The sequence below is a fragment of the Microtus ochrogaster genome, linkage group LG5 (genome assembly GCF_000317375.1).
Source record: "Microtus ochrogaster isolate Prairie Vole_2 linkage group LG5, MicOch1.0, whole genome shotgun sequence".
Classification (NCBI taxonomy): domain Eukaryota; kingdom Metazoa; phylum Chordata; class Mammalia; order Rodentia; family Cricetidae; genus Microtus; species Microtus ochrogaster.
Genome location: NC_022031.1, coordinates 32,771,705 through 32,787,849, shown reverse-complemented (window position 1 = coordinate 32,787,849; position 16,145 = coordinate 32,771,705). Strand labels below are relative to the sequence as shown.

The 16,145-nt window shown below is 46.4% G+C and overlaps 1 protein-coding gene across 2 annotated transcripts in view; it reads left to right on the top strand.

The window, feature by feature from the left end:
• Mob3b (MOB kinase activator 3B) overlaps positions 1-16,145 on the top strand; it is a 174,459-nt gene that overhangs the window by 143,783 nt on the left and 14,531 nt on the right. For both annotated transcript variants that reach the window (XM_005361977.2, XM_026786839.1), the window contains exon 3: positions 1,504-1,706. In XM_005361977.2, coding sequence (XP_005362034.1) covers positions 1,504-1,706 — 203 coding nt within the window. The remainder of the gene's footprint in view (positions 1-1,503; positions 1,707-16,145) is intronic.

Genomic DNA, 16,145 nt, shown 5'->3' with positions numbered 1-16,145 from the left:
CCTAAGACATGCATTTGCTGCAGTGGAGACTGCTGGTGAACACTGCCCTAAGACATGTATCTGCTGCAGCAGAGACTGCTGATGAACCCTGTCCTAAGACATGCATCTGCTGCAGCAGAGACTGCTGGTGAACACTGCCCTAAGACATGCATTTGCTGCAGTGGAGACTGTTGGTGAACGCTGTCAATATACCTTTTTGATTGAGTGCAGTGACTGAAGTTTTCTTTTACCAGCTGGAAACCTTGATCGAAAGAATAATAGAGTTAATGATTAAGAAAAGGGAATTTCAAATTCTTTCTTCCTCCCCTACAGGCTTGACAGTGTTCTTCATTACAAAGTTCCCCCTTCTTTCAGAAACAGCACGCAGCATCCCATGTCAAAACTATACCATGACTGGCAAAAAAGCTCCCATCTCTACTGTGGGCCTTCCCCTCTCTAAAACAGGAAGTGCTGAATTCACATATTACTGAAATAAGACCATTATTCTTTCTTGATCTGTTTTGGTTGATACATTCCCTGCCTCCCTTGTGCCAGAGACTTTAAAAAGTAGAACTGAAGTATGAAATACTTCCACCGTTTGTAGAACTAGTCCCTAGGCAAGACATACACATGAAAAGCTTATGGAAAATATGCAGCGTAGTTAATGATTAAGAAAAAGGAATCTCAAGTTCTTTCTTCCTACCCTACAGGCTAAACAAACTTGGTCTACATTACAAAGTTCTCAGTTCTTCCGAAACCACCCCTCCCCCCTGTTGGCAACTAAGTATCCATTGCTGACCAGTTCTTGGGATGGCATCTCCTGATGCCATGGACTTCTCCCTGCCCTGCCCTCTCCATCACCCGCCTTGTTTGCTTGTTTGTGCCCCTGTGCTGTTGAAGAGTAAATTTCAAATACTTCATTATGTTGGGCTGTTGAGTGGTATGTCTCCTACAGGTCTCAATGCAAGTTAAACTGCAAAGGTACCTGTACTTTGGGTTTTGGAATTTGGCCGATTTGAGATCCCAGCCCCACTGTTGTGTGAAACTATAGCCCATACTTCAGAGCCTCTGCGTTACTCATCTGTGAAATGGGAATAATTAAACTATCTTACAGGGAATGATGGCTTATTCAGTCTCCTGCAGCTTCCCTCACTTGTCTTAGAGGAAATCCAGGCATATCTAGGACACTCTTTGGAAGATTCTGTGCTCTCTCGGTATTCAGTGGCAGTTTAGTGGCCCTATTTCACCCGGGAAAGCTCTGAAACTCAAGTAACTGCTCCCACCCCGTCTTTGCCCTGGGTTTGCCTCATCCCTGGATCCTAGCACCTGTTGCCACATTGATTAGCCACCATGCTGCACCCACATTCTCCCTGAGTTTGTTCAATGTGTTGACTTTGACTTTCAAGAAGAGCTAGTTCCAGGAGAGGCTCCAAAACCACAGAGAAACCCTGTCTCAAAAAACCAAAAAAAAAAAAAAAAGACCCTTCCTAGTGTCTTCACACATCTTTCTTTCTGTTCCTCTAGGGGTGCCCTTCCCAAAGAACTTCCTTCAGATCTGCAAGAAGATCCTGTGCCGCCTGTTTCGGGTCTTCGTCCACGTCTACATCCACCACTTTGACCGGGTCATTGTGATGGGGGCAGAGGCGCATGTCAACACCTGCTACAAACACTTCTATTACTTCGTCACGGAAATGAACCTCATAGACCGCAAAGAGCTAGAGCCCTTGGTAAGTGTCTCGGAAGTATGGCACCATACGTGAGAGCTACGGAAAGCGGAGGGAGGGGTAGGAGGGAGTTGCAGAATTAGACAGTGTTCAGTGACCAGCAAAGGGCCAGGGTGCATCAAAATGTCTATTGCAACTACGTAAATGTCGGAAGTTGCTCTCCAGGAGGTGATAATGTGTTAATATTATTCCTATATAATGATTTGGGCCAAGGAAGCTAGATTTAATACTCAACTCTAAAATCATAGAGACACTTTAATTTTCTTTTGGTTTTTGGTTTGTTTGTTTGTTTTAAGATTTATGTATTTATTATGTATACAGTGTTCTGTCTGCATGTATACCTGCAGGCCAGAAGAGGGCGTCAGATCTCATTACAGATGCTTGTGAGCCACTGTGTGGTTGCTGGGAATTGAACTCAGGACCTCTGGAAGAGCAGCCAGTGCTTTTAAGTAACTGCAAAGCCATCTCTCAAACCCCCTGGTTTTTGGTTTTTCAAGGCAAGGTCTCTCTATGTAGCCCTGGCTGTCCTGGAACTCTTGAGCTGTAGACCAGGCTAGCCTCGAACTCATAGATTCGCCTGTCCGCCTCCTCCCAAGTGCTAGGATTAAAGGCGTATACTACCACCACCCAACTGAGCCACTTCTTTGGTCTGTCACTACTAGTGACAGTGATGCTCAGAAACATTACTTTCTTTAGTCAGTAAATGAGCATTTAACACCCGCTGCTTATCGGCTGCTGGGCACACAAAGTCAGACACCGAGAGAAGCAAGTCCTAAGGAAGAGTTCTGTGTCACAGGGAATTTGCTCCTTATCCCAATTTCCCTGGGGTGAAGCCATCGGTGGGTGGATCATTTGCGATTAAGAACATGAGAGATTAAGCTAGCTTTGTAATACGGATGAGTGGAGTCTGCTTTCATTCTATTGTTTTTAAAAGAGATTTATTTTTGTTTTGTGTATGCGTGTTTCGCTTGCATATATATACTTGCACACCGTGTGTGCATGGAGTGCCTGCCTGTGGAGGCCAGAGAAGGGTCGCAAATCCCCCGGAACTGGAGTTACAGGTGGTTGCCACGTGGGTGCTGGGTATCCAACCTGAGTCCTGAAAGAGTGACAGGTGCTTTTAACCACTGAGCTGTCCCTCTGTGCCCTGTGTTTATTTTCTTCAAAAGTGTCTTTCACCATTGGCTTTAGCATGTGCTTGAGAGATCAAGAACCTTCGAAACCTTTGTGACAGGTTCACTTTAATGTGGATGCTGGCCTCACAGGTAGCCCCAGTGACACTAGTGAGTCCCTCCCTACGCAGTAGGATACATTGCTTTATATTAAAATCATGTTTTTTTTTTTCTTGAGAGAGTTAAAAATGTAGCTTTGCTAAATATAGTTGGCAAAACAAGCTTTATCCGAGTCTTTTTGAATGTTGACCAAAAGAGCCCAGGTGTCTGCTCTCCTCTTTCCCCTCTTTGTCTGCACAGTTGAAGTGATGTTTTATTATTATTTGGGTATCTGAGATCAACAGCTCACATGACTATGCCCAGAAAGATACTGTGTTATATTCACATAGCCTCCTAATAAGAGCTGAGCCCAACTGTGCGGGGGAAGCAGCAGATGGGGAAGACCCAGAGCGGGCAGACAAACTGGTGTAAGGTATACTCATTTGAAGGATCTCAGCAGCCTCGGGCACGCCGTTCAGTCCACCTGTTACTTGCCCTGCAGTCATTGGTCTGACAGCCTAATGTGGGCGGTACTTGGCTGTGGGCTCTAGCCTGGCTGGTTTATATTGGCTGTGTGTGTGTGTGTGTGTGTGTGTGTGTGTGTGTGTGTGTGTGTGTACGTACACAACTGTGAGTCAACAGTTTGCTTTCTCAGGTATTAACTAGTGGGAGGAGGCGGGGGGTCCCTCTCGAGGTCATCAAGATCCCAGGGATTAAAGAAGCAAAATACAAAAATAAAATAAAGATTAAAAATGAAAGACATATTAGCTGTACATGTGGTGTATCTATATCTAGTAAAGAAAATGGTGGTGGATCTTCTGTTATGAATTAGGAGTCTAATTCATGGTCTAGAATTACACCCCGGAATACACACCACACCGTTTACTTTGCATGCGGTTGAGATGTCCCTCATGTTGTTTGTTAGTTGGTTAAAGAATAGGTGGTCGTCTTCACTTTCTTTCCATTGGGTTCTCAGGAAGCTTTTGGGACAGCCACCAAGTGATCTCTGAGCATCGCTGTAGGACTCCTGTGAAAATAAGGCTAAAGGCGTTGATGGTGGGTTTGCTAGTTTGTTCAGTATCGAGACTGCTGGGTGTAAATAACCAGCCCGAGAGTAAAAGGTTGTGCAAACAACTCGGGAGTGTGAGCGCTGGAAACTGTTGATAAAGCTAATCTCAGAAAATGTCAAGGACGTGGAAAGAGAGGGGCTTATGAGTAAAGAGACACAAAAGCAGCTGCGGCTGGGCCACAGAGTTGAGGTCCCAATGGGACCACACCCAGGTAGACAGGAACAAGTCCCCAGAGGCCACCAGAAGTAACAGTGCTGCTAGACACCCTTTCAGTGTTGCTGAGTTAACAGACAGACGTTAGATGGACAGGGCTGAGCGTCACAGGGCTGAGCATCAAGGTCTCTCTTGTGCACAGAAGCATAAAGGCTACTGTGGGGGAATCAGCAAGGAGAGAAAGCCTTTCTCTGCTGTCTAAATCTTTCCGTTGTATTCTGTTCCTGAAGAAAGGCCCCAGGAGCTGGAGAACCTGGTAGTGCCAGGAGCTGCCTTGCAGCCTCCCAGCCAGACTCTGAACAAGTCAGTATTCTAGAAAGAACTTGTTTGGGGACCTGGGAGAAAAAACATGATTGTCCTCACTGGGAGTTGTTAGTAGTAGAAGTGACAAGAGAAGTAGCGGGTGCCCCCCCCCCCCCGAGTTTGAACTTCTTTAACGCGCACTTAAAATTGTTTTCTTCCCACATTTCTCTTTTTGTTGGTCATCGCAACAGGAAGTTTAATTGTAAGAAGCAGCAGTAGTAAGTAGTCTTTAAAAAATTTTGTGAAATTATGTGTTTATACAAACTCAAACCTGTAAATCACAGGACTGGATACTGTGAATGTTTATGAGTCTAGTGATCACGTGATGGCCAGGCGTGGTGATGCATGCCTGTCGAGACGTATCCTCAGGAGGATTGCTGCAATTCTGAGTCTACATGGTCAGTTCCAGGCCAATCAAGGCACTGTAGAGAGAACCTGTTCCCAAAATAGCAACAACGGGGGCTGGCGAGGTGTCTGCTGTTAGAGCCCTGGCCGCTCTTCCAGGGGACCAGGTTTGATTTCTAGCACCTTCGCGGCAGTTCACAGCTGTCTGCAACACCAGTTCTGGGAAATTCAACAACCTCTTCTGGCTTTTGTGGGCAGTAAATATACACACGGTGCACAGACATCTATGCAGGGGAAGAACCCATACACATAGAATAAAATAATCTTAAGAACCCACAACAACTATATGGTGCCAGACTCAATTGCTGGGCAGATCACTAAGAGTGTTAAACCTGTGGGTTGGCACTGATGGCCAGTGTTCGTTGATGTTGCTGGAATTACCTGGCTCTACGTCTAATGTTGCAGAATTGCAAAGTGCGTATTATAATCAGAGTTAGCATACCAAATCAATACACTTCAATTAGTACAGTATTTTCTTACACTTATTTATTGTGGGGGAGTGTGCTTGAGTTTAGACGTGTGTTAGTGTTTGTACACGCAGCTGCACACACGTGCACACATGGGGGGCAGAGAACATCTGTGGCAGTCAGTTCTCTTCTTTCATCATGGCTCCCAGGATCGGGACATCTAGCTTCAGGATCGGGACATCTAGCCTGCTGGCAGAAGCCTTTTCTCATTGAAACACTCACTGCCCGCAAATCCGTGTACTTTTATTTTGGATAGTCCAGCTACTCTATATGGTCAAAGCAACTTGTTGAGATATTATGGTTTATATAAGAGAGGTGTGTTTGGGGGACACTTAAACAAAGCCTAGAAAATATGCAGTCACGAGTATCTTCTGCATCCCCAGAAGATGAATAACCAGGACTTTGTCTTCAAATTCTGGTCGTGCATTCTTCAGAGTGTAGTGCAGCAAGAGGTCAAAGGACAGCATTTGTTCAGCCAGTTTCCTTCAAAACAGCAGCGTTCCCAGAAGTCCTCCGCCGTCGGTGGGCCACTGCTGGAGTCAGGCTTAGCATTTCACAGGGGGGTCCTGGAGCCTCACCTGGGTCCTTCCCATCTCCCATGTATGGGCACAGCCTTTCGTGTCAAGAGTCAGCCGATTGCACTGGAGCAGTGCCAGCTGAGCATCTAGCACATGGCTTCTGTGGAGGGTCCAGGACCTCACAAGGGTAGGACACTCAGAATCACACACAGCCAGCGTAAGACCCAACCCCTGGGCTCGAACCCCAAACCTTCGCTTACTAACTTGTAATCTTTAACAAGACACTCAGTTTTTGAAACCATCATTTCCTCATTCACGGAGTCACCATAATGGAATTACAAAAGTTAAAGATCAGGCACACACAGTCAGTACTTAAGAAATGTTAGCTATTAAGTCAGATAATGAATTTACAGTAATTAGTACTCAGTAAGTAGAACAACCCCGCTTCTCCCTTCCCTGATTCTCGTGACTTTTCATCCATCCTAGTGATTCCTTAGGTAGCCTCAGAGCAAACATAGTTAGCTGTCTTTGTGTCTGTATCTCCCTTGGGTTGTCAGTCCTGGGAGGACAGCTACTAAATAAAATATAGTCCTGAATGGCCCATGCTTGGTACATAATAAATACATGAATTGTTTTTTGGTTTTTGTTTGTAATTTGGGAAGAGTCGTTTAAGGATGAGGTACCTCTGTTACGAAGGATTACATATAGCCATTCCTCCCTGGTACCACCTTATTTCATAATTGCCACTTAACACATTTATGGGGACTAAAGCTTCATCCTGACTGATTTATAATAGAGAATAAAAGCAAATTAAGATGCAGAGGCATGAAGGGGTGTGTTTAAACTATAGACCTGACAGAATAAAATGGGGCTACAACACCTCGACATTCTCTGCCCAGATTACAGGTGAACTCACCTGGGAAATGTTGAATGCTCTCATCCCGCCTCAGTGTCCTGGTGCCCCAGACTCCAGGTAGCCAGCCCTCTCTATCCGAGCACTGGAAGTCCTGGGAAAACCTTGGTCTGCAGCGAACTGGGACAATTGTTCATCCTGTCAGGCTCTGAGTAGAAAATCAATTTGGAATTTTGACACTGGGAAGAGGTCGCTCTGGCCAGACTAGTGAAGGCCATTAGGACTTTCCACTTCCAGAGCTTGCCTGATGGCCCCAGCTGAGACCTAACCGAGCCTCTCAGCCAGCCAGCAGCCTGGGAACCCAGAGAAACACATGCCATTCTGCTTGCTGTCCAGCAGAGAGGGGATGGCTGGCGGGATGACAAGATAATCCATTTCTCATCTGAAGATGACCGAATTCAAGCAAGTTCACAGTTGTGGGAGAGGAAGCTTAAATGGTGCTGGTAACTGGGAAATGGGCCAGGCCTTGATTGGATAAGGAGGTTGCCATTGGCCCTGGCTGCCCTGGGAGTCAGCTGATAGAATTGATCTAATCAGAATTATCATTAGCAAGCAAGAAGAGCCTAGCACAGGGTTTTGATGGCCTTTCACTAAAAACAAAAGCAAACTCAAAGAGGGCTGTTAGTGCTGTGCTAACTGTGAATGAAGAGCTGACCGGGCTCCTGTGAGAGGCTGGTGACAGGCGGGAAGGGGTTAGTTCGTTCCATAGTGCCTGCCGACCCCTGAATGACCTGACCCAAGCAAGGCCCTCCAGGTCATTCACTGGGACTCCTTATCTCTGACATTAAAGTGCCTCCTGGAGGTGCAGGCCTTAAAAGCAAAGGTTACTCCAGCTGCTGGGGCCAGGAGACCTCCAGTTATCAGGAGGGTGGTTCACACACCACGTGCATCGTAATCTCCCCGGGGTGGTGTTTTGAAATGGGTGTTGTCTAAGAGCCTGATCCTGGCTGCATGAATTACAATAATTGTCAAAATGAGGACTTGGTTTCAGACTCCATTGTATACAGGAGTCAGCTGAAGATCTTGCTAAAGCACACCTTCTGTGGGTCTGACAGGACGGGACCTGAGAGGGCCCATGGGGAGGCTGCAGGACAGCTTGGCAGAAGCTGGTTCTCTCCTTCTACAATCTGGGGGTTCGGAGATTGAACTCAGGCTGGCAGGCTTGGTAGCAGGTACCTCCACCGGCTGAGTCATCTCACCAGCCCCTCTGCCGAGCTATTGTATGTATTATTTCGTCTCTTCACCCTTTACCTCAGACAGGAGGACATGTGGTCCCATGCTTCACCATCCCTCATTACTGACATTGAGTTACACCAAGGCTCATGGCTCAGTCCGTCCTCATTATGTAGATACCTGTTACCTGTTCGCAGTTTTCAGCACCCAAACTACCGCTTTAACATGGGAGCTTTAAAAAATAATGTAAGGACCAAAGTTGTAGAAAGCCTTGTCTCGTGAAGTGGGTCTCATGGGAACCCACTCAGGGACTGACCCTGTTCCCCTAGGAGGTGGTCAGGTCAAGCTTGCACTCCCCCTGGAGAAACCTGGCTGGGTCCAGTAGCCAAGGTTGACCTGCAACACAAGATCAGGTCAGCAGAGTGAAGAGCAGCAGAGCCTTTGGCATGAGCCAAGCGCTGCCTGAAGAGCTGGTGGTGAAGAGCCATTGTGAGGCTTCTCAAAGGATCCTTTCTTTCCGAGCATCATCTGGGCCGAAGCCTCCAGACAGCCGCGTGTCAGGCGGTTCCGGGACTTTCAGCCGAATGGCTCAACCTTGGACACAGCCAGTGCAGAAGAAAGAGCTGCAGCCTGCAGAGAGACATTCCCACTCTCATGTTACCTCATGACTTGTGCGACCCTGGGTGAGGCTTGTAATGCCTCTGGGTCTCAGTTTCCCCATTTTCAAAGGACATCAACTCTAGAGTGGCCTAGGCTTGATGGACTGAGATTCTGATCTTTGGCATTGTGTCCCAACCAGGCTTGCCATCTCTTGTCCAAGATGACCTTCCCTCTTTGTTTAGAGAGGCCTTCCTGCCCGGAAGCTCATCATGACAACAGAGAGATGTGCTTGGCCCATAGAAAAGCTGAGTCTGCCTTCATGAGACTTTGCTAATTCAGATGATGCACTGTGTCCATGGATTCATGCAGGGGAGAGAGTGAGTGTCTACAGGGTAACATCAGCGTGTTCACGGCAGCCTAAGTACCCCGAGGTGAGCCAGAGTGCCTATGAGGGATTATTTTAGGAGCTTTGGCAGATTTATATAAGTGTGTCTTTGAAAAATAGCAAGAATTATTGCTAACTAATTGTATTGTGTAGAATCAGTCACACATCTTTGCTAGAGCAAAGACTGATGTCCAGGAATTTTAGGTTCCAGTTTGTAGGATGTAGGTGGTTGGGGGTGGGATGGGGAAGTATCACATTGTTTCATTGTTTTGTTTTTAATCGAATCAAAGGTGAGATGTGGTCTGATTTATTTTACAACCTAAATTATTTTGTTAGAGTTTAAATGATGCCCACTGAAGACTTACCAGCGCATAGCATTCAGCAATGAAAACAGGATCTGAAGCCATACTCCGGAATCACTAATAATCATATGTCCATAAAGAAGAAGGCAATACAGCAAAAAGTGCAGTGGTTCTCTCGTTGTTATTTGCTTTGAAAGACTGGGTTTGGCTTTGAGGGAGACTTTTGAGGCTTTGAGGTTTTGAGGCAGGGTCTTGCTATGCAGCCTAGGCTGACCACAAACCTGGGGTTTCCCTGCCTCAGCCCATCAGGTACTGAAGCGATCAGTGTAGGCCCCAGTCAGCAACTGTGGTTTTCTCTTAGTAGAACTACAGAAGGAACTTTCTTATACGTAACTCCTCAGGTTTTCCAGGCTTTCTATCACAAACATGATTCACTTATGTATCAGAATAAAAAAATCAAGCTTTATGCCATTAAGACCTCAGCACCAAAGACCGAAGCTTCACCCAGCCTCGGTGCCAGGACCAAGAACGGAGTTGGCCTCTCTCCTGGCTGGCCACTAACATTAATTAAAACTAAATGAAAATAAAAGTTTCAGATTCCTCCACTTGCTCTGAAAAGACCTCTGTTGTTGTTTTCCAAATTCAAGTTGTAAAGAGAACAAACAGGGATTTGTTGAAAACAATTCATCTGAATCATGGTTCGACCTCTACAAAGCTTATCAGATTTCAGCATAAGTGTATGGACAACAGCTACGGAAAATCTTGCTGAAATTATTCTTTGTTGCTATTAATTCTTACCCCTCTCTACTAAATATTAACAAAACACAAAACCAGGAGTGACTAAGGAAGCTGTCTCTACCCTGGTATCAATCAGATTCGTGTTTTATATTTTCCTTTCCTACCTGCGGGAGCCGTACCTGGCCTGATTCACGGTACCTCAAATCTTGGATTAGCACATCCTTGGTATGGAGGATAATATTCTAATCACAGCACATTCTCCGTATTTAACCTTTTGGCTTAAAATACAAAATAAAAATCTTTTAAACACTAGTACATTCCTGTAACTACTTCTGTTTTAGCTTGTGGTTTCTTCTGCTTCCCAGCTGCCAGTGATATTCCATGTCTGTAGGCCTACCCGGTTCATGATAGCAGCCTGGCAGTGTCTGGAATCACGTGCCCCACTGCCACTGTTCTCTGGAGGGAAATGGGCCAACAACTACTTTTGGTTTGTACTAGGAAAGGGTACTTTCTACACCACTCAGTAAACGTGGATCAACGGGTTTATTTTGAAAATCAAGGGTCCCTTTCTCCTAGGAACTACCTAGGAGGTTTCATCTCGGTTCCACTGTGACTATTGCAGCATCTCCCAAAGTATATTTCGCAGAAGCTGCTCGATCTAAGGGATGCCAAATGGAGGTTCCATGGTGAACAGTAGGAAACTGTTTGCAGAGCTGGCCGGCTTTCTTTAATGCACAAATATGCATGCTCGGTACAGAACAATTTGTGGGTATACATCTCCATGGAGACCCTGTGTGAAATACTAACTCCAGTGTCTTATGTGATGTAACTTCTACTGAATATCTGCTAATAAGCTTTATAAACAAACAAACCGACAGCCGCATGTCCGCCACCAAGTCGAGTGCAGAGTAATAATTAAACAAGATATATCTTCATTAAGAAGATCTCAGGGTGGGCTTGCTGGCTTCTTGGTGTTTTTCAGTTAGTCTCACTCTATGCTTCAGTCTGACCTAGAGCTCATGGTCTTCCCGCCTCTGCCCCTTGAGTACTAGGATCATGCATCTAACTTGCCCTGGTTTCCTTTCTATTGCTGTGATAAAACACGGACCCAAAGCAAGTTAGGACGGAAAGGGCTCATTTCCATTTATACTTCCTAGTCACTGTCCAGCTCTGAGGGAAGTCGGGGCAAGAATTCAAAGCAGGAACCTGGAAGCAAGAACTGGAACAGACCATGCCAGAATGTGACTCCCTGGCTCATGCTTAGCTGGCTTTTTGATACAGCCCAGGCCCACCTGCCTAGGGATGGTGCTGCCCACAGTGGACTGGGCCTTCCTGTGTCAATTATTAATCAAGATAGCTCTTCATAAACATGGGCCACAGGCCAGTCATATGAACAATGTCTCAGTTGAAACTGTCTCTTCCCGGGTGACTTTCGAATGTGTCAGGTTGACAATAGAAACTAACCAGGATGAGCTAGGAGTTCCTGATTTTAAAGAGCAATGCTCTTTAGGTGTCGTCTCCACCGCAGTAGTCACCAGCCACTGGTGACTTTAGCTAAAATTAAATGAAAGAGTTAAAAATAAACCCTTGCTCGTAACACCCTCGTTTCAGGAGATCCGAGGTCACATGTGTGCAGTGACTCTGGCCGTGACTGTGACTGTCCCAGCAGTGAAGCAGTCTGTCCGGCATCACTGACTCGGAGCTTCTGCCCTCTCCCTACACAGTGGCTTTCCGATGTCCCCAGACCTGTCCCTAGGCTGTGGCAGGGAGCCGTTTCCATGTAGTTCCAAAGCTCCTTGGACGGTATGTTTGTTTTTGCTCAGTTACTTCTCTCCAGTTTGTAGATAAAACTCAAAACCACGTGCTCAGCATTTCTCCCTGGGTCTTCCATCAAATCCCCCTTGTCAGTGAAGTGCTCAAAATATTAGGAGTACTATTGGTTTCTGGGACATCAAACAGTTACTGCTTCTCTTTTCTTTTCTATTTTCTTTTCCTTTTCTGTGTTGTTTGGTGTTGGAAATTGCTGCAGACGTCAGTCACAGCGGGGATTAATTCATCATCTTCAACATTTATATGAAGACGGGATAGGCGGTGTGGCTCAGTGCCCATACCCAAGCCTGCCAAATGCTGGCTTCTCTGTGTGATCGGCACTGGTTCAAATTTCCCAGCCAGATAAGACTAGATTCCTTGGCTTGAAAAAGTGTCAAGTGAATATCAACTCGGGACTTGCATGAGGAAAGGTTTCACTTATGGAAATGTAACTCTGCGTCATCACTCGTCAGTTGTCTGCCCCACTGTAATAAAAACATGAAGATAAGATTACAGAGAGTCCCTAACCTAGGGACTATCATGGGTCCCCCTGTGAGATGTGAGGACCTCTTCCCATGAAGTCATATTTCACATAAAGGTCAAATATACAGTTAAACCATTGCATAGGACCAGAACGTGGTACTAACCGATATTAGCCGTCCACATTAGTACGAAGAGATTCCCATAACATTGGGACTTTGAGTGTAACTAGAAACATAAACAAAGATAAATGTATGCAGTTGGATTTGGATGAAGAAAGAGATGTGTGGATCACTCCAAAAGGAATATCCCAGAGTCCTTTGCATGGGCCACATGCCTTTACCAGTGACTTGTTGTACATGCAAGTCCCTCAGGATCCATGTCCTGTTCGTTCTGCAGGTCTTGGTTTAATTGTTACTTCCCTGGGAACAACTGTTCTTCCCCTATGTAGAGCAACCAAGACAAAAGCCACTGTAGGTTGGTGTCAGAGATGAGAAAGTGGCCTGTGCACCCTTTGCTGCCCAGCAGTGAAGGCCAGCTCACACTTAAGCCCCATCACTTAAAGAGAGGAATTTCAGATACGTTTTTAAACTGTCGCATTTCTTAAGCTGGTAATGTCTGCTTTTGACCCCTACCTTTCCTTTTCTTCTCCCATCCAGCGCATTGCTTTGGAAATCCTCCAGCTAAGTTAGAACTCCCATTATCTCTCTGTAGTCTCTGCTGTCTCGCTTCCCATTTATTCCGCAGTAACCTGCTTTATGTTCCAGAATGCTGTGCTTCCTACTGATGTAGGGTCCTGCCGGCCTGCATGCTTACCTGTGAAGCCCAAGAGGCAGTGGATGTTAGGGAAATTCGCTGGTGGTAATTCATGCTTATCAGTAGATTTTTTTTTTTTTTTTGTGAGACTAAGTTTCTCCGTAGCTTTTGGTTCCTGTCCTGGAACTAGCTCTTGTAGACCAGGCTGGCCTCGAACTCACAGAGATCCGCCTGCCTCTGCCTTCTGAGTGCTGGGATTAAAGGCGTGCGCCACCTCGGCCCAGCTTTATCAGTAGATCTTTAAACAATTGCGCGGAGCAAAAGAAACCAGACCCCAGAAGGGCGTGTAGTTTGAGTTCATTTACATAAGACTCCAGAGCAGGCTGATGCAGAGCATTGGGTCTCAGATCAGTGGTTGGCTGGGGCCACAGCTGGGGCCAGTGGTTTGACTGCACAGACATAACAGAATGTTCAAGAATGATGGAAATGTTTTAATTGTGGCATGGCTGCATGTTTATAGGGAACAAACATCTGTCTAAACTCATCACACTGTGTGTTTAAATAGAAGCATTTTACTGCAGATAAAACAGGCCTGAATCAATTTTATTTTAAGAATATACTCGGTAAACGCGTCCAACTTGTTTTTTAAAAGTTCAGTCTTCACAAGAACGATGTTTTGACAGGAAAAACTTATCTCCAAGGGACAATTAGGAAACCTCCAGTTTTGGGCTCATTATAATAACAAAAATGGTTTATGTGTTAGCCAAAGACTAGAGGACCCCTCTGGCAATGAAATTTCCAGTGTTGTTCAGCTTCAGGCTCTCATGTAAATATATAGTTTAGAGCTAAAAACAGACACCATGGACAGGTCCTGTGGCTCCTGGCTGGAAAGGCCTCTGTGGGCAGTTTCAGGGGATGCTAAACTCTGGTCAGGCCTCTTGTCATCTCAGCTCTCTGTCGGCCCCAATGGTCCCAAGACCTGAGTCCAGAGTTCTCATCCACCCCAGCTGTCCAGGTGCTGACAGGCGGGTTCCCCTAGGCCTCTGGCAATAGTTATGAGTATTTGTGAGCCTCACTACTGTCCCTCACCTGGGAGTATCTTCAGTTTATTAGGTCAGGATCTCCAGGGGCTGGCTCAGACATAGTAGAGCTTGCCTAGCAATGCCTCTCATGGAGCCTCAGGGGTGGGGGTACCAGGGAGACTGAGTGTGGTGATACTCCACCATTTCCTGTGTAAGAGTCCCTGGGGAGCGGATAAAGGATAGGTGCCTGGGCTGCTGTTAAAAGTTCTGACTCAGTAGGCTGGAGATGGGGCTCATGATACCGCCTTCCTGGAGTGGTTTTGGTTTTGCTTTTGAGGCAGGATCTGAAGTACCCTGTGTAGCTGGCTTCCAGCTCCCTAGATAGCTGAGGATCATGTTGTGTGAGAGCACAGGGGAGGAGGGTGCCCACGCACGTGTGCAGGTGTACTTGTGTGTGAATGGCCAGCACCTTCCTCTGTCACTGTCTCTCACTTGTTTCTTGAGACAGGGTCCTTCACTAAAGCTGGAGCTTACCATCTTGCCTACACGGACTTGCCAGTGAGTCCTCGGGCCCGCCTGTCTCCTGGTACCCTCACTGCCGTGCTCAGCTTAAATTCTCCTTACATATCAAGCACTCTGCCCACTAAACATCTGCCCTTAACACCACCGTGAAAAAGCTTGAACTTCTGATCTTCCTGCCTCCACCTCCCAAGTGCTGGGATTACTCTTGTGCTACCATGCCCAAGTGATATCAGGCTGGGGACTGAACCCTAGACTTCATGCATGCTAGGCAAGCAGTCTGCCAACTGAGCTACATCGCTGGTCATGACTCTAGATTTTCAGAAGCTCCTAGGTCCTTGTAATGCAGGTAGTACCTGCCTCTCACTGTAGAACTAATAGCAACTATTCCCAATTTAGTAAAACTGAGGCCAGCAAGGTATGTGAGCCTCATGGATGTCTGGTCCCATCTCTCATGTTTTCAAACTTGGGTTTACTTTCCTTTTCTCTGTCTCTTTCCTCAGGATCAACCCTACACCCAATACCTAGCCTAGGCCCAGTTGGTGTTTCTGTCTCCTTACGTGAACAGCAGTTATCCTCACACCCTAGGGGTCCATCCTCAGGCCTTGAAGCTTCTGAGACCTCACCTACTCTAGGTTCCCCCTACCGCGTACACTGCCCCGTCGCATGCCAGAGCCCCACTGCCGATCTGCAGTGACTCTATTGCTGCAGACGACAGAGGACAAGGAGCACACTGTTCCTTTGTCATCCGCTTCACTTAAGAAGCCCAGTGTTGTTGCTGGTTGGCACGTAGAGAGCTGACCCCATCGCCACTAGGCCCAGGCCATAAGCAGCTGTTGTTGCTGTGTGTTTTCCAGACAGTAGAGCCTTCAGGAGCCCCGTGCAGTGCACCGCGTCTGCCCCGAGGAGCAGGTGGAAATTACCAAACAACTCAAAGCACATGCTGAGGGACTTTATCTGATTAATCTTGGGAAAACATTAGCAAATAGGATTAGAGAAAGCTGTTTGGCCAGATCCACACTCGGCTTTAATGTTCCAGCCTCAAGACTCAAGAGGAAAACTCTCACCGAGGTCTCACACCTGCCTGCCTGTGTCTCGGTTCCATGTTAGCCTTGGGTTTCTGCTGTGGTCGTGACTTTCGTCAGGACTACTCTGCCCCTCCAGGTCACGGCAGCCTTTCCACGTGTGCAGCAGAGGGCTCCTCGTAGGGGCCCAGGGCTGCAGATATTTCTTCTGGTGACACCGATGCATGGTATTGGAGTTAATTATTATTGTTTCTTTGCTGCTGCTGCTGCAAGGGTGCTTTTTGTATTGCATTCCTAAAATGGCAAACAGTGAGAGGGGGGATTGAATTGGTGGAACGTGAGTATTTTCTTGAGAATGTGCATAGACATAAACACATATACAATACACACAACATATTCACACATAACATGCTTACCTTTTAGCAACAAAGCTTCAAATCCGTCTCTGGGTATTGTTGTTTGGTTCTTCTAATGAAACTCTATATAAAAAGTTTTTAGAAACTTGAGAATTGGGGTTTTTTTTTTTTTTTTTT